This window comes from Crocuta crocuta, unplaced genomic scaffold (assembly GCF_008692635.1).
Source record: "Crocuta crocuta isolate KB4526 unplaced genomic scaffold, BGI_CrCroc_1.0 scaffold1, whole genome shotgun sequence".
NCBI lineage: Eukaryota > Metazoa > Chordata > Mammalia > Carnivora > Hyaenidae > Crocuta > Crocuta crocuta.
This window is the reverse complement of record NW_027527930.1, coordinates 3,724,680-3,749,747: the sequence shown is the minus strand read 5'-3', so window position 1 is coordinate 3,749,747 and position 25,068 is coordinate 3,724,680. Positions and strand designations below refer to the sequence as shown.

General features: G+C 38.5%; 1 protein-coding gene across 2 annotated transcripts in view; it reads right to left on the bottom strand.

Moving 5' to 3' along the window:
• The window catches only part of SLC4A4 (solute carrier family 4 member 4), a 301,173-nt gene that overhangs the window by 109,799 nt on the left and 166,306 nt on the right, over positions 1-25,068 (bottom strand). For both annotated transcript variants that reach the window (XM_077750185.1, XM_077750178.1), the window contains exons 7-8: positions 7,046-7,203; positions 294-381 (exon numbers count right to left, since the gene is read on the bottom strand). In XM_077750185.1, the coding sequence (XP_077606311.1) occupies positions 294-381; positions 7,046-7,203 (246 nt within the window). The remainder of the gene's footprint in view (positions 1-293; positions 382-7,045; positions 7,204-25,068) is intronic.

The following is a 25,068-nucleotide window of genomic DNA, read 5'->3' as shown; positions in this document are numbered from 1 at the left end:
AAGTTTAAGTTAATATGGTGATTTGAACTTTTTAAAGAATATTTAACATATATCCATTTTAAGAATTGCAAATGCTTACAAAAAGAAAGGAAATTATGTTTTATTCCAACATAAAATTTATCTTCTGAAAACTGTGTTGAGATCAGCTCATCTACCATGGATGACTGTACCTTATGCCATAAAGAGGGCCAGTGACCACATAATTTGAATTGAATAAATTGTGACAGCCAATTCATAGTATGAAAACTATAGAAATGGGACATTCACAGATCACCACATTCCAGATTCCCTACCTCATCAGACATCAGGGTGGCAATGGCTCTGCCGATCTCATGGTAGGACTTGGCTTTCCCCTTAGGACCTAAGAGAATGAACAAGAACCTAATGGAAGAGGAAAGAAGCAAAGGCTATAAAACACATTTCATCAAAGTCAAGTGTATATAACACTGAGACACGTTTATCATAGTTTGAAAAAAAAAAGCTTAGGTCTAGAATTCATCTTTAAAACAAAGGTGATCCTCTTGGTAATATGAAAGATACTCTTTCACACTATCATGAAATACAAATTGTTGTTTCTTTGGAGGCAAAGAAGAATTTAACATGGAAACCCTGAGAAGTTTCTTCACAGGAAAACTTCACTTTGGGAGTCAGTCAATCTTTCTTTCCTAAACTTTCTTCTGTCTCCATTTCTCCTGACTTTCAGAATCTTTGGAGAAAACCCATTAAGCACAATAACTAGAAAGACTTAGTACATCTTCAGGTTTCTCTGACTTTTCCTTACTCATATGAACAGTGACAAATGATCCTCTCCATACTTTTAAGAAATATTTCTGCTCAGAAGTGGCTAGAAGTCAGCAAAACCAAGTCTTCTACAAGAAAGCCACATGCTGACAGCCAAAGTAAAGAAAGAAAACTATGAGAGAAATTCAAAATAAAGCATCATTCATGGACAGTTAAAATTCTTTTGTGAGTGTCCTCATTTTTCCTCTCCAAACTTGTTTTCTTGATAATATACACGCATTGCTCCACAGTAAGTAGGTCCTGGAATTTGCAATAATGAGCTTATCCCCACTTCGGTTCATGTCTCAACTAGGGAGGAAGAAACCCAGTAAGTAAGTGAATAAGAAAAAATATATTAAAGGCAATGATAGATACATCTCTGCCTTGCTGATGATCATGTCTTACCTAATATGGAGGCAATAAGGGCAATAAAAAGGATCACATCACGTCTGCTCAGCTTTTTAAAGCTTACAAAGCATTTCATATTCATCACCTCATTTAAACTCCACATACCCTTTTGCAATAAGGAGAGGTGTCCTATTCCTGTTTAATGGTGAGCATACTGAGGCTCAAGGAGGTCAGTGGATGAGCCAAAGACTGGGCCTAGTAAATGAGAGACAGTAGATAGGCCTTCTCACCTCCTGTTCTTTTCAACACACAATGTGCCTTACATTACCTGCCCAATATATACACAAGGTTATATAATTCAACAGAGAAAAGCTAACTACAATGACTCCCACAGGTCACCCTGGGGAAAGATGCTGTGGATACTTAGCTAGGGACAAGAAATCGCAGGTAAAACTTCATAGCACTGGGGATAGGATGGGACTTGTTTAATAAAATTTTTATTTTATACTTATTTATTTATATATCTCACTTTAAATAAAAATGGGCTAACAGCAAGTACTCTTCAAAGTGTTAGGGTCTATTCCAAAAAGCCCTTGAATAAACAATTTCTTTTTTTCATTATAAAATTCAGTCCAAAGGGGGAAGGGGGAAAAAAAAGAAATTAAGACTGTAAGAAGGTATCTTAAAGTTTGAATATTCAGACTTCATATCAAAATAACCATAAAACCATTCAATGCTTATTTGCTTAGAAATCAGTTCTGGCATGAGGCAGCACACTCACTTTCAAGTGTTATCACAGTAGATGAAAAAGCAAAAGCAATCAGCAGGCATGAAAGTCTGTTCAAGTATGAAGGACGTGATTATTAAAATTGGATTTTAGTTCTTCTAATATTGAAGTTTGGTTGATACTAGAACTTTTCTTCCTTTGAAGCTGGCCCAAAATTATACACCCCTACATACAGTATTATGAAATGCTTCTTAATGACAGTAAAATGTACTCTACAAAAGGGAATGATCACTGATTTGAGTGCAACATATGCAAAAATATTTAACTACCTAAGCAAAACAGAAATCCCATTTAGGAACACCTACAATACTGGTCACATTTCCCAATCCTGTCAGCGAGTCTAGCAATGGCCAGCTGTCAGGCAAGAAAATAACAACTTAGTTTTGGACAAAGGAGGGGGAGGGAATTCAGGGCAGAAAGAGAGAATACTGAGTACCTGGATCTTTTACTTATTCACACGTTTTTAAAAAATGGGTTTCCTTTACTTGCCATTTTTTGTTATTTTAATGTGACTGAATATTAGTTTTTCAGTAAGACATAATACCTAAGATCTTTCCACTCTGCACCTCTTCCTACCTTGCCCTAATGTCTCCATCATGATTATAATTTACAAATACACATTATGGAAATACACATTTATCAACTGACACATGAATTAATTATCAGGTTGACTATATGGCAACAAAGACAAGATGCTATCTTGTTAGAAAGTGAGACAAATACTCCCATTGTCAATAGTCCTCAAATATAAACTTTGGCAGATGATGGATAGCCATCCCAAGGGCCGAGAGTAACAGAGCCTCTAACGTAAGCCCTCTGGGATGAAGCAATACATTCTCTGTAAATATTTACTCTGGTCTTTGCTAAATAATACCAAAGGATGAATGGAAGTAGCATATCAATAGTGACTATAACATACATTATAGCAATAAACCCAATATATAAGAATTATATTGTTTCAGTAACTTAGATATAAAGGTACAATTTCTCTTTTCTGGGTAATGTATTTTTTATTTAAAAAACCACATATGTATTATATATAATATACAAATATTTATTAACACATATATACTGATTTGTTCTTTAATGGAGAATCATCAAGGGCCCAATAGAAATCAAATGTTACATTATCAGCTAAAATTTTCCATTACTCCAGTTAAGAACCATTCAGTAAATTCAACCTCTTAAAAGAAACAGAGAAGAAATCTGGCCATCTGTAAGTAGCAGGAAACATCACTTCCGGTCAAGAATTTCATCTGTAGGAACAGAAATCCCAAAGAAGCCCCTGATTTTGGACTGCATTCTTGAAATGGAGATGAGAGATCTGGAAAACTAGCAATGCAGAAAAACTCATCAAGTAGTTCTCTCTGCCTGAAACATGTTCTTTCCCCTTTAACCCCTCAAAGAAGCAAAGGCTGTTACAACTTTTATGACAGAAGTACGTCTTGCCAAACTCAGCTTTTATAATGTACTGAAAACTCCTTTCATGACCCAAGCTGTTTTTTGTCAATGGACAGATGTTATTTTTAACCAGAAGCTTTTTTCCTTATTAACAAATTAGAATAAACATCACATTTGTGTGGCTGGAAGGGCACAGCTCATGTTGACAGCTGGGGAAAAGAAATTAATTTATGCTACTGAGTTCTTTTTATTCACTCATAACTAGAAATAAAGTCATAGTTAGAATCTTTACTAATGCTGGCTGTCTCAAGTACCTTCTTGAGGCCCTTCTACTCTTGTGAGCTTTTTCACATACCTAATTATGCCTGGGGAGGATGCCTCTAGCAATCTCCATAACAAAAATAAGTACCAGATGATCTCTGTCCGGAACCAGTGGACTGTACTCATATTCACAAAATAATTATAGGCAGAAGCAGAGCACAGTATCAGAAGAAGAGCCAGCCTTCCTAAACCACTCAATCTTTGTAGAAAGGATATGCACCCCTCCCTTCCTGATATATCACAGCTATTTCTAGAATAAACTCAGCGTGTACCAATCCTTTACTCCCTGCTCTCAAAACGGCAGTGAATCAAATAAGCCATCATTCATATTTAGCAGTTTTAGAAATTATGGCTGAACTGTAGCTTCCACAATAGATGGGTGGGGCCCACAAACCCACCACAACCAGCCACATTACATATGGTAAATAGCAGCCAAAGCGTCGGACAAGACAGAATTGAAGAAGCTGGACCACTGTCCCAGTCCCTCTAATAAGATTTTCTACGGTTTTGATAATTAAGCACAAACTGCTTCTTTCAGGGAAATCATTTATAACAAAATATATATTAACTTACAGCGATACGAAAAGGGTAAACACTCTAAATTCCTAGAGGACTAGAACTTACAGAATAACTATTTTCCTTAAATGTGAAAATCGAGATCAGAAAAGAACAAACAGATCAGGGGCTTTAATTTTTCTTCATGGGGAAAAAAAAACCTAAAGTATTTTGTTCTAATCCATTCTAAATAGCTCCTTAGATTCTCCCTAAAAGCCTGGCTTCAGAGTCAGAAATGTGCAGTTCTATTTCTAGCACTGATAGTGAATCTTCCCTTGACCTCCATCTCTTAACTGTGAAATGGGAATAATAGTCATTATCCCCCACATAGATCATAAATATGAGTTTGCAGCAGCCTCTATGGACATATAGAAGATGACAACAAGCAAAGTGTCTGCAGGATGCTAGGAAAATCATAAGCATATCCTACGAAGTCACGAAGTATCAACGGATGGTTTGCTTGCTTTCACGTGGATGGCAAGAAGGACCCCTAAGCACAGAATGTCCACCCAGTTGGCTGTAGCCCTGGTGCAAGCAGAACATTAAGCCCATAATAGGGTAAATATAGAAACTTGTGGGCACTACAGAGAGCCGCTAGATCCACACTTCTTAAAAGGTGCATGGCACTAACATCACTTATTATCAATAGCAATAATAGCAATAATAAACATAAGAGCATAACTTTCTTCCACCTCCTGGGAAAAATGACCATTACAAAATGTACACCAGAACAGACTTTTCAGGTTTCCCTGCAGTGACAGGACAGCACATTGGGGCACATGGCTGAGTCCTGCGCAGTTCTTCACGACTACCACATTCCTTGTGGGATTTCCTTGATTGGATTTCACAGGATGCAGCCATTGTAAATGGCCCCACATTACTCAGACACAAAAAGGCTAATGAGACTCCCTATGCAGTGATTATAGCATGCACTGGTTCAGAGGACAGCAAATGGATAAAACTATTTCCTGGAAAAACGTTAACATGCTTGGATATATTGTTCAGATTATTGCCCTGAAATAGTTTTATGACATTATTGAATTACATTCCCTTGAATTGCTGGGCTCCCTTTGTTAATTCAATGATGCTGTATTTCACCTCCAGACTAGTACCACTCTCCTGTATGGAAGAAAAGAATGCGCCAGACAGGAGCAGATGATAAGAGGGATACACAAACGGTTATGATTTGCTACTCAACGAACTTGTATTATTGTTAAATAAAAGCCCTCTGAAATATTTTTTACTTGCAGCCTCTAAAGAAGAATAAGAAAAATGAAAATGCAAGAGCAATTTAACACCTCTTGGCATGTTTTTCTCTTTCAAGCCTCAGTAAAATCAGTCCACAGAGACATAAACAAAACCATAGAACGCAGGAGCTGGACATCAGCCCTGATCTGAGTCAGCTAGCTGTTCGCCAGGTGATTGCTCAGATAGAACTGCAAGGCTCTGCTGGAATGTTTTCAAGTGAACAACTAAGTTACAGAAAACACAAATCATGATAATCACATTAATTGAATATGTTACGATCATCTCCTTTTCTCTACCATTTGTCCAATGACTGCCTACTAATGACCAGTATTATTCCAATTTTAAGTGTCTAAGACATATTAGTGTGCCTGGGTGGCTTAGTCAGTTAAGCGTCTGACTTCAGCTCAGGTCATGATCTCACAGTCCATGAGTTCAAGCCCTGTGTCAAGCTCTGTGTTGACAGCTCAGAGCCTGGAGCCTCCTTTGGATTCTGTCTCCCTCTCTCTCTGCCCCTCTTTGCTCACACTCTGTCTCTGTCTCTCTCTCTCAAAAATAAAGATTTAAAAAAATAAAATAAAGTGTATAAGAAATATAAAAATGGGAGAAAATATCCGTTTGATAAGAAAAAGTAGCCTGTAATCTATGAATGGGAAGGTCATGAGGAAATGTTACGATTTTTCCTCCTAACGTGGCTCAAAGCAAACCTGGAGCCCCTTGTCTCTGTCAGTTTATCATGCCAAGACCGTCTGAGATCACTGAGGAGTCACAGCCCTTCCTGCCCACCTGAGGAAAACTAAAAAGAGAAAAGTCACCTGTCCTTGCCTTGTACCCACAAAAAGCACCGTCCTCAAAGTTCCTATTCATACGATAATTTTATGGTGTTAAGTCAAAGTTTACAAGCAGCTCTTTAAACTCTTCTTCAGCATAAGCTGAAGTGAAGCATTAGCTTCTGTTCACCTACTGCACTCCATAAGTCAGCCTTCTAACTCTTGAGTTCAGCAGCAAGGCAGATAAACTGGATGACTTCTGAGGTACTCTGTGGTGTAGTGAGTACATGATCATAATAACTGTAATATGCATCCTTTTAGGATAAGAATGTATACAACATATAACAGGAAAGTGTGCAAATTTAAGTGTGCAACTTAATGACTGTCCTATATATGTGTGTATATATACACATATATACTTACATGTATGTATATATGTATGTACATACTGTCAATTTTCTGATAAAACATAGAGCAAATGAAAGCAACTCTGACCTCTGAACCATTTACCATCTGTATGACCTTGGACAAGTTACTTAAACTCTCAGACTCAGTTTATCTGCAAATCCTAGTTTATAATTTAAACATATTATGAGAATTAAAATGACTAATCCATAAGAATAAACTAGTACCTGGCCCAGTTAATTATTATAATTGTTATTATTACTCCTGTACAAGTGCCAAGCAATTTGAGAGCATGAAAGATGAGCTAAATCATTATTTCAGATTAAACCCTTCCGATATGCTTGCTCTGGATGTATCCTCATTCTGCTGATTATCTAGCCATGATTTCTCTATAAGCACACTGCAGACCCCAGCAGGTCAGGGAGTAGCTTACCTTGTGGGCACAGGGACCTCAGTCAGGGCACCCAGCATGACTGCCTGCTGGAGCCGAACAAAGGCAATGAAGGGAGTATCCAAGAAGTCAACCTCCCCGACAAGCACGTTGGAGGCTTCTGCATCACGTGGAAGTTTTTTCATGAACTTATTCTTCAGCTGCATGGGAAGAGCCAAGAAAACACAACTTATTTCCAGAGAAGGGAACAAGAGGAGACCCTTCATATATCACTCAAGGAAATTGCTTTATATGAGTCTGCACACAACGGGATCTAGCTAGCCATTTTTCTATTATGTTTAACCATTCTATTATAATAAACATTACTCTAGACTTTGGATTCAAAATACTGAGCGTATAATCACACAGCTTACATATAAAACAATGTTTACATATAAAACAATTCATTTATTTCTCCACTCAGTCAATAAACATATGTTGAGAGTCTACTATGAGCCAGGCATTTACCTAAGCCCTAGGGATACAGGGATGGATCAATGAATTACATGTCTTCCTTGGGTCATGGGTCACATTTCATCAGGGGAGAAACAAAATATGATTTACAGTAGTGATAAGTGCTAAGAAGGAAAAACAGAATAGGTAAAAGGGTACTATATTAGGTACTATTTGGACAGAGGAAGCTCTGAAGAAGTACATTTTACACTGGAGTGAGGCGACAAGCCATGTGCAGATCTGCCTACAGAAAATTCTAGGCAAAGAGAACAGCAAGTGCTAAGGCTTGGAGGCAGAAAAGAGGCTGGCAGAGAGGTACAGTAAGAAGATGAATGTGGTAGGTGCGAAAGGAGCAAAGGAGAGAAAATAGCAGCAAATGATGTTGCATAGGGAAGGGGGAGGGCCAGGTAGTAAGGGCCTTGAAGGCCACAATTAAGTGTTTGGAATGCTTTTAGTAGGACTTACCCACTAAAAATCCAAATGGGAAGGTGGAGTAGAAGGACATACATTTAGAAGTCATTACCATGGAAACAGAGTTTAAGACAATGAGACAGGATAACACAATCTTGGGTGTGAGGACCTTGAGCGTGAGTGTAGGTAAAGAAATGGGAGAAGATCTAAACCCTGGGCCATTTTATCTTTCATAAAAAATGGAGAAATGGGAGGAGATATAGGCAGAGGACACTGACAAAGATCAGCCGTGAGGCTGGGGGAAGACCAGAACTTCACCAACAATCAGGTGAAGCAAGGGTTCAATGAACAAAGTATATCAGCTGAGTCAAAGGCTGCTGAAAGTTCAAATAAGATGAGAACCAGGAATGGATCAATGAGTTTGTCAAGAAGAAGGTGCTGGGTGATCTTGACAAGAGCAGCTATGGTGGGTAGTGGGATTCCCAGTGAAGAATGAGAAGTGAAAAAGTGGAGACAAGGGAGTAGAGAGCTTTTGAGAAATGTTGGTACCAAGAAAAGATGCGAAATAGCAAGGTAGGTAAAACATAAAGCAGAGAATTTCTTTTATTTTTTAAAAAATGCTTTAAATGTTTATTTTTGAGAGAGGGGAGAGAGAGAGAGAGAGAGAGAGAGAGAGAGAGAGAGAGAGAATGAGCAGGAGAGGGGTAGAGAGAGAGGGAGACACAGAATCTGAAGTAGGCTCCAGGCTCTGAGCTGTCAGCACAGAGTCTGATGTGGGGCTCGAACCCATGAACTGTGTGACAATGACTGGAGCCACAGTCGGTGGCTCAACTGACTGAGCCACCCAGGTGCCCCAAAACAGAGAATTTCTTTTAAATGGCAAGAGTGCTAATACTTTGGAATGTTAATGAGACAGATTATTTCTGCAGGAGACAAAGGGGACAACTGCAAAGAACTCAGGGAACCCTGAGCTATGGAGAAGAGAATTGAGAAGTAAGATGATGGGGAGGGAGGAAGGGTATGTGGGAATTTGAGGAGAGGGGTAAAGGTGAGAAGTGGTTTTCTTGGTGAAAAGAAAACCACTACTTATGGCCACTTGGAAGGTATATCTTTTTTTTTTTTGTTGGCATATGATATGGAGGATTTTTTTTAATAGTTTATTGTCAAGTTGGTTTCCATATAACGCCCAGTGCTCATCCCCACAAGTGCCCTCCTCCATGCCCATCACCCCACGTCCCCTCTCTCCCACCCCCCTCAGCCCTCAGTTTGTTCTCAGCATCCAAGAGTCTCTCATGGTTTGCCTCCCTCCCTCTCCCCAACTATTTTTCCCTTCTTCTCTCCCATGGTCCTCCGTTAAATTCCTCCTAATCCACCTATATGTGCAAACATATGGTATCTGTTGGAAGGTTTATTGTGTAGGTGTTATTCGTCCCTTTCCCTGCCCTCCCCAACTCCCACTTAGAACAGGTGTGATGGAGCACTCTTCAGTGAGTGGGAAACACCTCTCTCAGCTCAAGGAAAACATTTCAACAATCATGGAAGAAAGAAGATGTGAATTCTGTAGGACCATATGAAAGACACAGACTTCTGATATATACTTATCATCAATATAAATGTCCCTCCTCTTAGGTCAAAAGTTACTAGTACAAAAAGAAGTCAGTATTTTTTGCCATGGATTACTGCTGAAATGGGAAGTGGAAGTCATGGCCCAATTTTCCCCATTAATAAAAAGGTTATAGTAGCAATTTCCATTTACAGAGTTCTTTTTTCTCTCCAAGTAAGCTCTAGACCCACTGTGGGTCTTGAACTCATGACCCTGAGATCAAGAGTCACATGGTCTACTGACACTCCCATTTATAGAGTTCTTAATTGGGGGAAATAAGTGACATGAGAAGTGATCCCTAAAACTCTATCACTCTCATTAGTATCATTAGTATTTTTATAGAACCTTTTTTTTTTTTTTAGTTTGGCACTTTATACAAGAAGAAAGGTGTTAGGCAAAAAGCAAGCTCATCAGGGCTAATAATTTAATGGAAACAAACAAACAATGCAAATAAGTATTTTTAGATGTTAGGAACTACCTCTAAGCAGTAAGTGAATTTTCCAAAGTTTATACCATGAATCCTCCAAGAAATGCTAATATTTTTTAAATGTTTATTTATTTATTTTGAGAGAAAGAATGGGTGAGCAGAGGAAGGGCAGAGAGAGAGAGAGGGACTCCCTAGCAGGCTCCGCACTGGGTCAGTGCAGAGCCCAATGCAGGGCTCAAACTCATGAACTATGACATCATGACCTGAGCCTAGATCAAGAGTGGGCCGCCTAACCAACTGAGCCACCTAGGCACCCCTGCTAACATATATATATTTTAAATATGTTAGATTCTATAAATATTAAAAGAGCAGCCATGGGAAGGTTCTAAAAACATCAAATTGTCAAAACTGTTATTCTCACCTAAGAAAGTTGCAGTAATGAAAATAACACCAGTAGAGTATAGGGTATGGCTAAGTGGCATGACTGATAAGAAAGTATGACTGCTAGAATAATCTTCAAATTCTTCCTAGAGAGTTCCCATTACCAACAGTGGACACAAAGCTCTATAGTAATCTGATTCAATTTCCCATTCTCTTCAGCAGACTCATTCTATGTAGTTAGGCAGGTAATCTGATCATAATCCCATTTATTTTATGTAGTTGGACTCCCACACTCATTATAAAATAACGTTCCTTCCCACATTTCTACCTTTTCTAAACATCCTTCAGAGCTCAGCATAAGCCACTCGACCACCTCAGCCCACTTTCTTGGGAACTCTTGAAACACTCATTTCTGAATCATACTTTTGTTAAAGTTTAAATCTTTCCCCTTAGTTTCGTGAGGATTATAACAGTTTATCCCCTATTATACTGGACATCTATTTTGCATATAACTCAACTATAATAAATATTATGAGTGGAAAGAATGAACTCTGTAGTACTAAAAGCAGACCAAAAAACATCAAGTGCCCAGGAAAGTTAGAGAGCCTCCAAAGACCCACTCTAGAACCTACTATGTCTGGATCTGTCACTAATCAATTACCTGACTCACAACACATGCAGAATATCCCACAGTTAATTATATACCTCTAAAAAAAATATCTTACTAGTACTATGTTACATTTACTAAGATTGTCATGCCCATATTGGAAAACTAGGAGTATGCTTTTAAGACTAAAGGAAATATACCATATTCTATATGCTCTAAAGAGAAGTAGTTGCAAAGCTGTGTTCCTTTAGATCAGCAAACCTCAAACATTGTTTACGAAACACTAGTGTTCTCAGAGAAACTAATAACTAATCTAAAATAAACAGGGGTGCCTGGGTGGCTCAGTTGGTTAAGCATCTGACTTTGGCTCAGGTCATGTTCTCACAGTTCATGAGTTCGAGCCCCACATCAGGCTCTGAGCTCTCAGCAGACAGCTCAGAGCTCCAGCAGACAGCTCAGAGCCTGGAGTCTGCTTTGGATTCTGTGTCTCCCTGTCTCTCTGTCCCTCCCCTGCTCTCTCTCTCTCAAAAATAAATATTAAAATTTTTTTAAATAAATAAAATAAACATGGATGGTGCCTGGGATACCCCAGAACTCAGCCCCTGAATGGCTCTTTCCTATCTACACACACTCTATATGCTAATGACACACACTTGTATCTTCAGCCAGGACCTCTTTCCTGAACTCCAGACCTATAACATGTATACTTGGGTGTCTAATACGCATTTCAAACTTCACCCATCCAAAAAATGAGCCTCCCCCCCACCAGTAGTCTCCTCAAACTGCCTCTTCTTGCAATCTTCCTCATCTGGCCAATGGTAACCATCCTTCTATTGCCTCAGCCAAAATCTTGCAGTCATCTAAAATATTTACCTTCCTTTCACAGCCCATCCCCATTCTATCAGCAAATCCTATTGGAGCTATATGCAAAGTATATCCAGAAGCTGATCATTTCTCACTGCCTCCACTGCCAGTACCCTTGTTCATGATCATCTGCTACTATTATCTCTTCTGGATAATGGCACTGGTGTCCTAGCTGGATTATCTGTTTCTGCCCTTACACCCAATCTATTCACCAAAGTAGCCAGAGCAGTCAAATCAGGAGTCAGATCATGTCATTCCTCTTCTCAAAGCCCCTTTCACTAAGAGGTAAGGCAATGCTGTCAGGACAAGCCACAACCCTAGCATTATCTGACTCTTTATCAGCAAGCTGACCTTACTTCCTACTGCTCTCTCCCAGTCTTCCTATGCCCACCTCTCCAGACTCCATGTCCTCCCTCAAAATGCCAGCACACTCTAACCTCAGGGCCTTTACACCTGCTATTGCTTCTGAATGTAGTGTCTGCATAGCTCTGTCCCTCAACTCCTTTGGATCTTTATCTAAAAGTCACCTTTTCATCAATGAGTCTTTCCCTGGCCACATTAGTTAAAATTTCAACCTCTTTCCCATCACGGATTCTTCTTACTACTCTTCCCTGCTTTATTTTTTTTTCTTCTCTGTATTTATCACAGTCAAACATGTTTTAATTATTGTTTTTTTTTTTATCTGCCTTCCCACGAGAATGTAAGTTCCATGAAGGTAGATATATCCATTTATTTTTTTTTCAGCATTGTATCTCTAATGTCTTGAAGACTGATGAAGAGAAAGGCTGAATAAGTATCTGTTGAATGACTGAATGGTGGTTGTTATTTCTGCTGTTCCCAACAGTCTTTTCAAACTCCCTCTTAAGAGCTCTGAATAACCTGAGGGCTTGAATAACCCAAGTAGGCTGAGCATTTGACTTTGCTCAGGTCATGAGTTCAAGCCCTGTGTTGGGCTCTGTGCTGACAGCTGGGAGCCTGGAGCCTGCTTCTGATTCTGTGTCTCTCTCTCCCTCTGCCCTTCCCCTGCTCATGCTCTGTCTCTCTCTCTCTCTCTCAAAAATAAATAAACATTAAAAAAATTTTTTTAAAGAGTTCTGGATAACCACTGCTCAGGCCATCTAAATGGACAAAAGGCCTAAATACAGCAATCTTAGTGAACTCCCTGATAACAGTGATCGGTGCAAAGGATGGGTATGTGTCTTGGCCAGGAACCAAATCCTTCTGGGAAATTAATATTTGAATGTATAAAAATCAACATTCCCCTCCATGTTGAAAGCATCTGTCATAGGACTGTCCACACTAGGAGAGAATGAGGTTAGCACCCAAAAGGAAACAGACAAAAGCAGGAGAGAAAAATGGATAAAAAGAGAGATTTCTGAGCCCCAAGTTCCAGGCCCTGAAGTACTGCAAAACTCTCCATTCTGTAAACTCACTGAAAATTCTTACTCATTACAAAACCAGAAAATTCCATGTTGAATTTAAATTAATTTGAGGTGATTTCTGTCTACAGAAGAGTCCAGACTCTGCAAAGATGTATTTGCCAAGTAAGTTTGAGGAATACCAAGTTAAATAAGGTTAAATGTTAAATGTTTCTATGCTACAGACACTCTCAGAGCCTTGAATAAGCCTATATGCCTAGGAATGCTTTCTCTCCCGAGTAGTAGATAAATAAGGTATATTATGATATGAAGACATTTGAAACTGCTATTTTGGACAAATTTTCTCACCTCCCATTTAAGTCCACTCTCAACTCAATGTAATTCTCTTCAAACTTTATGGATGTCTATAATGTTCAAGGCCTGGCAGTGGGCAATGCAGAGAACAGACAGACCCTACTCTAAGAAAAAAAAAATGCAAACATTAAACAAAAAGGTGAAGGATAATCAGGAATTAAAAGAGCAATAACAGATCATTAAACCAAGAACAGAATCTAGGGCTTTTAAATCAAGTTGAAAATCACCCCATAAACTCATCTGGATTGAATTCCAAAGATAAAGTTTGCATTCCTTTCCTATAGATCACTAGTTGCTTCTCCAAGGGATACACAGCCTGGATGTTATGCAGGGTCAACTATAAGAACACACACAGTGAATACAAATTCCTTTAGCCAACTTTAATTTCAAAGAGATAGATCTCAAATGGCTGCCATGTGGAGTTACAAATGGAACACCAACTCTGTGAATCCAGATGTGTGCATTTCAGGCTCCTTTTACACTAGCTTGTATTCTTTCTTCCAGAGTGAGATCTTGCTATAATTACTCAGAAGTATATGACTTGCCTTTGCCATAAATGTTTACTCTTATACTTTTTTTTAGAGAGAGAGAGACAGGGCTCGAGTGGAGGAGGAATAGAAGGGAGGGAGGGAAAGAGAAAAGGAGAAGGAGAGGGAGACGGAGAGAGAGAGATTGAGAGAGAATGGATCCCAAGCAGGCTCCATGCTTAGCATGGAGGCCAATGCAGGGCTCAATCCCAAGACCCCAGGATCATGACCTAGGCCGAAATCAAGAATAGGACACTCAACTGACTGAGCCCCCCAGGAGCCCCTATTCTTATAATTTCCTAAACTTCTTTACTTTCTGAGTAGTGTTCTAACAACTCAGTGATCACAGTATTAGCATACCAGGAAGCTAGGTTACTTGGAATGATAGCTCTGTGAGATGACGGAAAAGTCACCCAAACAAGTGATATGCATCTTATACAGGTAATTGAAAAGTCAATCTTCTATACTTCAATACTCTACTCAGGTCCTAGATTCTCTTGCTGTCCTCTGAAGGCAGTTTTAGGTTTTGTATATGGGACGTATTATTAAGTAATGCTAATCAACGTTAATTGACTGGGGAAGACCATTTTGTTAACATTATGTTCTCCTAGCCTCCTTACTATCACCCTCAGACCTACAGCATCACCTGGTAAATAAGGCCAAGCTACCATATGATTCCTAAGCTATGAGGCAGGTATTTAAACCCTACCTCTTTTTGTCTGCCATTACTGGTACATGTGAAAACAAGTGCATCTGTTATAAAGTGTCATTTTTAACCAGGAGTACTCATAGTTTGTCTTTTGAATCTGATTTATTAGAAGTGATCCTATGGGCTGGTCAATGTCCTTACTACAAGTGATGTTTTACAAATCATTGAAACTTGAAGATACTGTCTCATTATTTTTACAAAGCTTACACCTATTGCTACCCCATTCCATACATTTTCTTTTTCTCTCAATGAGAATAATTTTCATCTTCCAATTTGTCCTTATTCTCAATTCACCCTGCTTAATGACTCATGTCCACATGCTAACATCTACCTGCTTTCCTGGGCAAAGAGCTTATTCCGGGCTTTCTTACTGGTGTTCTTTCCTGATTTCCCCCTTCCATTCTCTTTGAAAATTTCTAGCTCTGATTCCTTCCCAAACAAGTTCATCTTCTAAGCTCAAAATCATTCTAGATCACTCTAGGACCATGTCCTTCCACTGAAAAGAAATATGTGTTAGTAGTTAGTAAGATTACTATACCTACCAGTTTCTTTATGACAGTCCCAGTTTACCCAATATGCTACTATAATTGTTAATATCACCTTCCTTCATTCTCAAAAGTGCCTTGTGCTAAGAAAAAAATTATATGGTCTAGCTATATTTTAATCTCACTAAGGTTGACCCTTGAGAAATACCTAAGATATGAAACCTTTAAGGTTTAAGGAATTCATAAGTAGGAGGGAAAGCCAAGGTCAAACAGCATCTTAGTAAGTTATTTATGCTAATTGAGTTTAAATGTATTCATTTACTATGTACAAACAATATTAACTGTTAGGGTAGAGGAAAAAAGTGCTCTCTCACTCACCAAAGTGAGAGGATTCTGCCTCTGTCCACTCCCTTTCTCTACATCTTGGGGAAAATGGTCTATTTGATGGATTAGAGTTTGACAAATTCATTGGGACTCTTTTCCTAATGGAAAGGTTACAGTGCCTTGAAGACAAGAAGCAAGCTGATGGTTTTCTCCTACAGCAAGACAAGTGAATGGATTAAAAAAAATTAAAGAGAGAGAGAGAGACTCAATATCTTCATCCATGTGGCTGGTTAGGTAAGGGGACTCAGAATCTGTTTCATAGGCTCAAGTACATTTCTCTATCAAAATACGTGTCTCTTAAGTCTATGAATCCCAGGATTTAGAGTCTGTGTGGGTGGTTGTAGGCCTGGAGCTGTGTATTTAGTGAACTAAAAATGTCCAACCTAAAAAATGTTTCTAAGAGACTTCACTTTCAGCTATGGTAAACTAGCTTGCATCACACCAACTCTTTCAGCAAGAAAAACTGAAGAATTTTTGTAATCTGCTTAAAGGCATCAAAAAAGTTACTGTGCCATTAAAACTCTGAGGAACAAATATCCCTAAAAAAATGGACACTGAGTAAGGGTGAGGCTAAATTCAGCTCTGACTTTCTCCTAAAGGCATGATGATTCCTAAGTAGCTGCAGAGCTTCAGAAATTGAGCAGAGCCTTTAGCAGTCTCAAAGTAATGGACAAGCATGCCAGGCATTTAGTTGGGACCTCTAGAAGACAAGACCAAGGCACAAGGGCAAACTAGTAATAGGCTAATCCACATAAAGACTGAAATCCAGCTTTCAATTAGCTCAATTCCAGGCTGAATATTAAGGTGACCTGCTCCCCACCAAAATACCAGCCATAAGTGATAGAAATGGACTTTGAAGAAAGATAATATCATCCTGAGTGTCAAATTATCTCTACCATGTATATATTATATCTGACATTCAAGCAGAATTACTAGGAATACTAGTAGATAAGATCAAATGACTGTGACCCAAGAGGGGAGAAAAAGACATTAGAAACAAAGGAGAGCTACACATTATAATGATCAGACCCAGACTTTGAAATAACTTAATATTTTTACAGTACTGATTACAAGATGGAGAGTTTCACAAGAAGCTTTTTTAAAAACAAAGTAGATTTCTTAAAGCTTAAAACATACATCATTGATTTACTAAAGTCCATATTACTCATAATATGAAAATATGACATATAAAAATTTGTAGAGCATAGTTAAACATGTGCATTGAGTAAGATTCATGGCCTTAAATGTAAATATTACAAAAGATGAAAAGCTCAAGTTTGATGACCTACATAGGTATCTCAGAATAAATACTGAAAATTAAGGTGACCTGCTCCTCACCTAAATGAAATGAAACTCAAAGAAAGTGAGTTTGGTGAGAAAGAACTGAGAAATTTGGTATAAAGAATAAAAGAATAAAATTAAAACAAGAAATCATTAAAAAAAACAAGAAATCATTACATAGAAAATATGCTAGTCATGTTCTATTTCATAATCTGAATAACAATTATACACATGTATTCACAGTGTGAAAAATCAAGTAGATTTATGATGTATACATATCTGTATAAATAAATCACACACATACATTTTACTTTAATAAAATAATACTATGATAAGTTTCTTAATAAATAAACTGTTATTTCATTGTAAATCTGGCTTACATGTCATTCTCCCTTGACAGAAAATCCTTAAAGGAAATCAGGGGAAAAAAACCTATATTCCACAACCCTAAGTCATACTTAAAAACTTTTGTAAAGACTGGAAGATAAAAGAGGTAAAATACCTAGCAAGAAACCAAAAAAAAAAAAAAAAAAGGTGGAGCTCACTCCTTCTCCATTCTTTTTGGTTTCTCCAACATGGAAAGTAACCTCCCTACTGCCTTCTCTTATTTTTTTTTAATTTTTTAAAAAATTTATTTCTGAGAGAGAGAGAGAGAGAGAGAGAGAGTGTAAACAGGGGAGGGTCAGAGGGAGAGGGAGATACAGAATCTGAAGCAGGCTCCAGGCTCTGAGCTACCCATCAGCACAGAGCCCAACGCGGGGCTCGAACCCATGGACTGTGAGATCATGACCTGAGCCAAAGTTGGAGGCTTAATTGACTGGGCCACCCAGGAGCCTCCTGCCTTCTCTCTTCCTATTGTACATACTAGGGAGACCACCTGAATGTACTATATCTGAGGTGATATATTCCTGCTTTTATCTTCCAACAGTATATAAATTATTAATAGTCCACTACTCAACATGAATGTAATATAACCTAATCAAGTATGTGCTCTTCAGGTTTAAAAGTAGCCTCCAATAGTGTTGGCACTAAGAAAAACACCACTGTGAAAACAAATCCCTGGGATGATTTTTGAAATAGGTTTGATCTACCAAGAACTATGTATATTACTTAGAGTAGATCTATGGTCTCAAACTCTGGGAATCCTGGAATTGAAAGGCTAGAAACCAGTGGAGTGTCTACAGTTCACTGAAGACTGTCCCTACCTTCCATCCTCCTCCCCACTTTTCAGCAGCCCTCTCATCCCACATACAAAGAAGAGGAGAGCTGATCTGAAACAGTCACATTCTAAGTCAATTTTTCTACACCAGCTTTTCTCCCCAGGTACTGGGAAAATAGTTGTTCTCATTAAAAGCTTTATCTTGGCCTTTCTTTATAGTCTAGGGGTTCCCAGTATAAGAGCAGGCTTGCTCTCAAGTTCCAAGTACAAGGAGCTTGTTTTGCTTCTATCGTCTTTATAATACCAAGATCAGACAGAAGGCTCTGCCTATTTCACCAGGGTTGTGCTTTGGGGTTTGCAGCCAAAGCCCCAGCCAATAATAAAGGGTTCATGGGCCTTTGTTTCTCTGTGTACACATTTTCCCTGATGATCTTCTCAAGAAAATGTTGGGCTGAGGACAGGGTTTGGTGTTCCTGAACAGTCTGGATACACATCTCTTAAATACACCCCAACACTCCATCCCTAAATCTCATTTCTTTACTGTAAATTGTGTGGTTGCCCAACTAGGAAATGGCAGAAGGAGGAAAAAGAGAAGAATGACTATTTCATAGCTTAACTAGGTATTGCTTTTTATTTCAAGACCACATAAGAAAGATAATCTTAAAACTTTTCAATTACATGAAGATATCATTTGCTCATCTGTTAAGCTAATTTGTGGGACTTTTTTGGTGTAATAGACACCAAGACATTTTCTTATGTCTTACATCATTAAAAAATCATACAGAATTACTAGAATAATTACTACAAATATTTTAGTTTCATTTTTAATAGAAGCTCTGATTGCCCTTTAGGTGATCTTCAAGCTGTGACTTACAAGAATACTTCCGAAGGCTAAACTTAAAAACCACTGGCCCAATGTCTAAGAGGTCTAAAAATAGATGATAGAGAGATAGATAGGTAGGTAGATAGATAGATAGATAGATAGATAGATAGATAGATAGATAGATAGGAGCTATTGCTTGATCACCTACAGAATCCAAAATTTAGGCAATCACTTAAAGTGTTATTACTAATGAACATTTATGATGTGATCTGAGATTTCCATAATGTATAAAATATGAAAGAGTACATGCAAAGTCATTAAATAAGACAAGATGCCAAAAGCTCTGTGGCTACATGATTTTACATTTTGAACACTCTTCTCCTTTGGTTTATTCCATTTTAAAAAATACAAAATGAAAACAGTCCCCTGAGGGTGAAAATTTGATTTTCTAATTTTTCCTTCCAAATATAGACATCTTACCACCATTAATGCAAATGATTCTGCAAAGCAGCACATTTACAAACGGCTATTAAACTAAATATAACATTAAGTACAATCCATTAGTTCTGATTTCCTAAATAGGATGAAATTTCAAGTACTGACCTAGTTTAAAAATCAACTTGTCAAAATCTCTAGTCACATTTTCTTATGTCTTCCATCATTAAAAAATCATACTGTCAATATGTTTATAGCTATTTACAGTTTTTAAAATACTTTCACATTTACTACCTTACTGAATTCTTATAGCAAGCTTATGAGAAATACATCATTAAACCATTTTCCAGATGAAAGAAACTGAAGTTCTAGAAGTTGAAGAGATTTCATGAAACTCATACAGCTAAATGGCCAAGCCAGGACACAAATTCTAACTTTTAATGCTCTGTCCACTTCACTAAGAAACCCTTATATTTCTGATGAATATACTTTGCTACCTAAAGTTTAAAAGATACTGCCCTGAAACTTCTAAACCTCTTACAGAGCAAACCAATGTCAAGCACCTACAATAGTTTAGTTTACAATAGTAAACGTTAGTTTACAATAGTTTACAATGGTCTTTAAAATTTTTCATTGAGCACATCTATAGCATTTAATAGGATTTAATACACTAAAATGGATCAGGGAGAGAAAGAGGGGCAATGCACAAAACCCAAATAAAGAGAACAGCACCTTAAAAAGTATTTAAAGTAAGTAAGGGATCTGTAAACTCTAGATGCTATGGGAGTTAAGTAATGTTTTTTAAAAGCTATTTTTTCTTGGGGCACCTAGGTGGCTTAGTAGGTTAAGCATCTGACTCTTGATTTTGGCTTAGGTATGATCTCCTGGCTGTGAGAACAAGCCCTGCATCAAGTTCTGTGCTGAGCATGGAGCCTTCTTGGGATTCTCTCTTTCCTTTTCTCTCTCTCAAAATAAATAAACACCTAAGAAAAGTTATCTTTGCTCTTTTGTTATGTCATTAACTCCACTGTACACACAGACAGGTCATCTGCTCCATGCATCAAGGAAGCAGACTTGAAATACTCATTAGTCAATTCAGTTGGGCGTGCCCTCTGTCTGGATGCCTGTCTTCCTTGCCCTTCCCCTTAGGTGCTAAATAAAACTTATGCCTCCAAACTCCAGCCAAGAATTACAAGGAGGATAAGCCTGACCCTGATGCCTCCAACTTTCCCTGATGTTTTATTATAGAACGCTAGCCTTCTCTCTGTGATTATACTTATTACAATGCATTCATTGATTGACTTGGCTGTGACTTTTATCCGAAAATTACCTTTTGAAAGAGTTCTAAAGAGCCTTATAAAAAAGGAACCACGTATTATTCTACTTTGTTCCCCAGTGCTTTATAAGGGGATAGCCTTACAGTAAGTGTTCACTAAACATCTGTTAAATGCACAGAATCTATGTATATGTGCTGCCGAAGCGAGCACAATGCACAGAATCTATGTGATCACAGCAGTGTCAAGGTGTCCTTGTACTCCTCATAAATACAGGTGAGGACCCTGAAGGCCCAGGAAAGGCACTCCATTTAGTGGCAGCAAACTTGAGAAAGGTCTATGGTGAGGAGAAAAGAAGAATTAACCTGTTCCAAAACTTACAAGCATAGTCCAGTGAAAAATAACTTTTATATTTGAGTTTCTTGGTAGCTACCATTCATTGTGTGTAGTTTTTTTTTTTTTTTTTTTACAATTTTTTGGGACCTATTAGGAACATTTTGAGAGGGAGTCCTGTTTTTGGAGAACAGCTATACATTGAATTCCTTCCTAATTTAAGATTTCAAATCTCTATTTGGTAAAACTGTATTCAAAAGCAACATCATTAAGAGGCACAATGGCCTTCAACAATAATTTTTAAATTATTAGGAGTAGTACTAATAATGACTACTAACATTTTTAAATCAGTTGATCCTGTCCAGATATCACATGAGGAACCCTGCAGGAACTTTCTTATCAAATTCGCACATTTTTATAAGCAAATTATTGTTGTTACTAGTTACCCATGAGGAAATGAGATTTAGATATTACACAACTGGAGGTCACAAAACTAGAAAAGGCAGAGCAAGGATTCAAACCAAAATCTGTCTATGTCCAGAATCCAAGCTTTACACCATCACCAAGCTGGTGATTGTTCCCCAGCTGTTTAAATCAGAGCTCTCAGCAAAGCTCAGTTCTTCTTCCTACTAATTGTAGAACATTGGGCAAATGACTTCATTTCTTTAAGTTGAGTTTCCTCATCTATTAAATGAGGACAATAAATGATCACATTATAGAGGTAAGGAGTAGATGAAATGATGTTTGAAACTGTTTAATAAGCACAGCACTAGTAAGCAACAGACCCCTCAATACTTATGTTAAATAGAGGAATACTATGAGGCTGTGAACCAAGAGAACATCAGTGGGGACAGAATGTTGAAAAGAGATTTGAGAAACACTAAAAGGCAGAACACAGAAGACTTGTTGAATGCCTGGATAGATGGAGTGAAGGAGAAGGAAGAGTCTAGAATGACACACAGCATTAATACTGTATTTTTTTCTTTAAAAAAAGTTTTTAATTATTTTATTTTTGTGAGAGAGACAGAGAGACAGAGTGTGGGTAGGAAAGGTACAGAGAAAGAGGGAGACACAGAATCCAAAGCAGTTCTAGGCTCTGAGCTGTCAGCACAGAGCCCGACATGGGGCTCAAACTCAGGAACCATGAGATCATAACCTGAGCTGAAGTAAGAAGCTTAACCAATTGAGCCACCCAGTGCCCCAGAATTACATTTTTTCAAATGCCCAATGCTCCTTAACATCAAGTATTTCACCAATACTGATGAATAACAGATGCACCAGGGAAAATTTGGCTGAGCACTAAAAATACTCATACCCTACAGTTTCACTTTATTTTAACCTAAGCAACAGAATGGTAACAATAATTATTCCCATGTTAGAGCTTTAATATCATCCTAAAATGCATGGGAAAGAGTCACAATAAAATTTTTCTCTCCCAGAGAAATAAAGTAAAAGACAGCACCATATTTAATTCAGATATAATTTTCTGAATTTTAGGAGGAAATCTCTTCCCCGGTTTGTATCATAGACTTAGGTACATATATCCATCTAGTATAGTACTTTGGTAGGAAGTTAATTCTACCAAGTTTATAGATGCATGAGTTTTAATTTGAGAAGTTTGCAGATACCTTCCCCACAGTAAGGCTAAAATATCAGATAAACAGAAAGCTGAGGCGAACGTGGGTGGATCAGTGCAGCTATACAGTAAAACAAATATAATTCCTCACAATAACAGCACCATTTTATCTGCATTCCTTCAAAATGATACACTTGTCCTTGAATGACCATGTTTTCAGCAGGAAGAGAAAATTAAACTTTAAATGCTTTACTTCTAGCTCTCACCCTACCTATTAATATCTAAAAAGCAGTATCTGTGTACACTCTTCCCTCTATTACCCCAAAAAGAAATATCCTAAACATAGGGTTCCTTTCATTCTTTCTGCCCCACAATCTCCTGCTGCCACTGGGGGGGTGGGGGGGGCACTGCAGAGGGAATAGTCAAATGAAGACAAAACAAAAATTAGCATCACAGGATTAATGACTTCAAGAGAAAATTATAGTTTCAGGGGAAATGTTTCATGTGCATTCTCCTCTGCCCACATCCCAGACAAGGTAGCTAATAAAAAACACAGACTGCTCTTAAAAACAAAAAGTGCAGGGGATGAGAGTTGAGAAGGTGGGAGGCATTGCAGGCAACTGAGCGTTGAAAGCTAATGGCTCAACAAACACCAAAGAAGAGTGCTTTTCCTGAGTGGAAGCTGAGAAGATGCTGCCCACCACCCCCACCCTGTGCTCCATCCCAGAACAGTCCATGAGCCAGGCAGGGCTCTGCTCTACACACCACGCGGACGTCAGCGTGGCGGTTCGGGCTTCAACCTTCTACTTCTCGGTCTCCGACTTCACCTCTGCAGTTCCTTTCACTCAGAACAAGAAGGAAGAGGCAGGGCTCTTTTCAAAGCACAGAAGAGTGGTTCTAAACATGGGGTCCCTGGTGAGAATCCAGGGGCTCCATGGGGACTGTGAAATTACACCAAGTTTCTGTGCCTACATATTTATTGTGCATTTCTCTGGTAAAAGCATCCAGGATGTCATCACAAACTAAATGGATCACTGACACTGGAAAAAGCATTAAAAACCACTGCTTTAGACAGTCTTTAAACTGAAAAAGTGCATAACAAAGGCCCAAACTGCTATTTTCTGAGGTTTAGGCCTTCGTATAGAGTTCATACTGAAAGCTTCTTGTGGTCCAAGAAAGGGTAAGTTCATACTAGGAAAAGAGATACACAGAACACTGCAATGGAGAAAAGGAAGAACATGCCAGATGCTTGTCACTGGCAAGAACATGTTCCCTAGATGATTCCCGCAGAATCTGGGAACTAAATGGGGCCCAGAAAGGCCTAGTTCGGGCTGCCCTGAGTCCCAGAGAAGCTAAATATTCGTTCAAGGTCACACTTCTAGAACAGCAGCAAGGACAGGGTAGCTGCCCTCTCCTGAGCCCTTCTGCCTCCATTTCCACACACCACCAGGACAGAAAATAATTAAAAGAATCACCCACTAAAATACTGTCTTCAAAAAGCCAGTGGGTGAATGTTGTTAAATATAGAAATACTTTCCACTTCGCACATCAAATGTGGTAACAAAAATCAGCCTGTAAAACACTGGACAAAAGTATTAAAAAACCACTGCATTAGATAGTAGATATTACTCTTAAGACGTGCCTGGGTGGGCGCTTTAATATCTGACTACTTAGAGTCTAATAAGAAATCGTCAATAAGACGTCCATTTGCAGACAATAGAGGCAAAGCACACCATCTATTGACTTCCAAATGACTGCTAGCAGTTCTCTGAGAATTCAATACTGTCAGCTGGGAAACATTTAAACCAGGTCCTTCCAAGGCTGAGATGTACAAGGGACCATATGGCCCCAGCAGAACACTTCAAATAGGCAGCTGTATAGCTATAATTAAATCTGTAGTAGTCATGCTATTATTTATTTAGCAGATTTTTTTAATGTACCCTCCGCTGAGGTCTCTGGGAACATGTACCAAATTAGAACAATAGAAAATCTGGAAGATGCAGATAAAGAGAATCAAGGGGAGAATGAGGTTCAGACACAAAAGCAGACCACAGCCGAACAGAAGTGGCCCCGAGAGGTTCTTCACTAGTACCTGGTGGGTTCTGACTGAGCACCAGCATGCTACGACCACCTTACTGACATGAATATCGAGCCTCTGGCTCCAGGGCTATGTTCTACCTTTTATTTGAATTTTGAATTTTCGAATCCCCATGTGCCATTCATTTGCAATTCATCAAAATCATAAAATCTTAAAAGAACTCAAAGACTATCTAGTCCAATTTCCCACCCAATGACTACAGTTCTAACACACAGTCATTTGCTTCTTGATGAACACTACAGTGAAAGCATTCAGTTCAAAAATTAACTCAAATGTCACCGCTGGCCACTCCCCAGCCCCTGGCAGAATTCATACTCCCTTCTCTGGGCTAAGACATCTATCACCCTACATTATTTATAGATTTATCTCACAGTCTGTAATCAGAACCCCTGAAAGGCAGAGACTGTGTCCTATCGTTTCTGTAGTTCTGACCTCTTGTATTGTGCAAAGGAGGACTTAATTA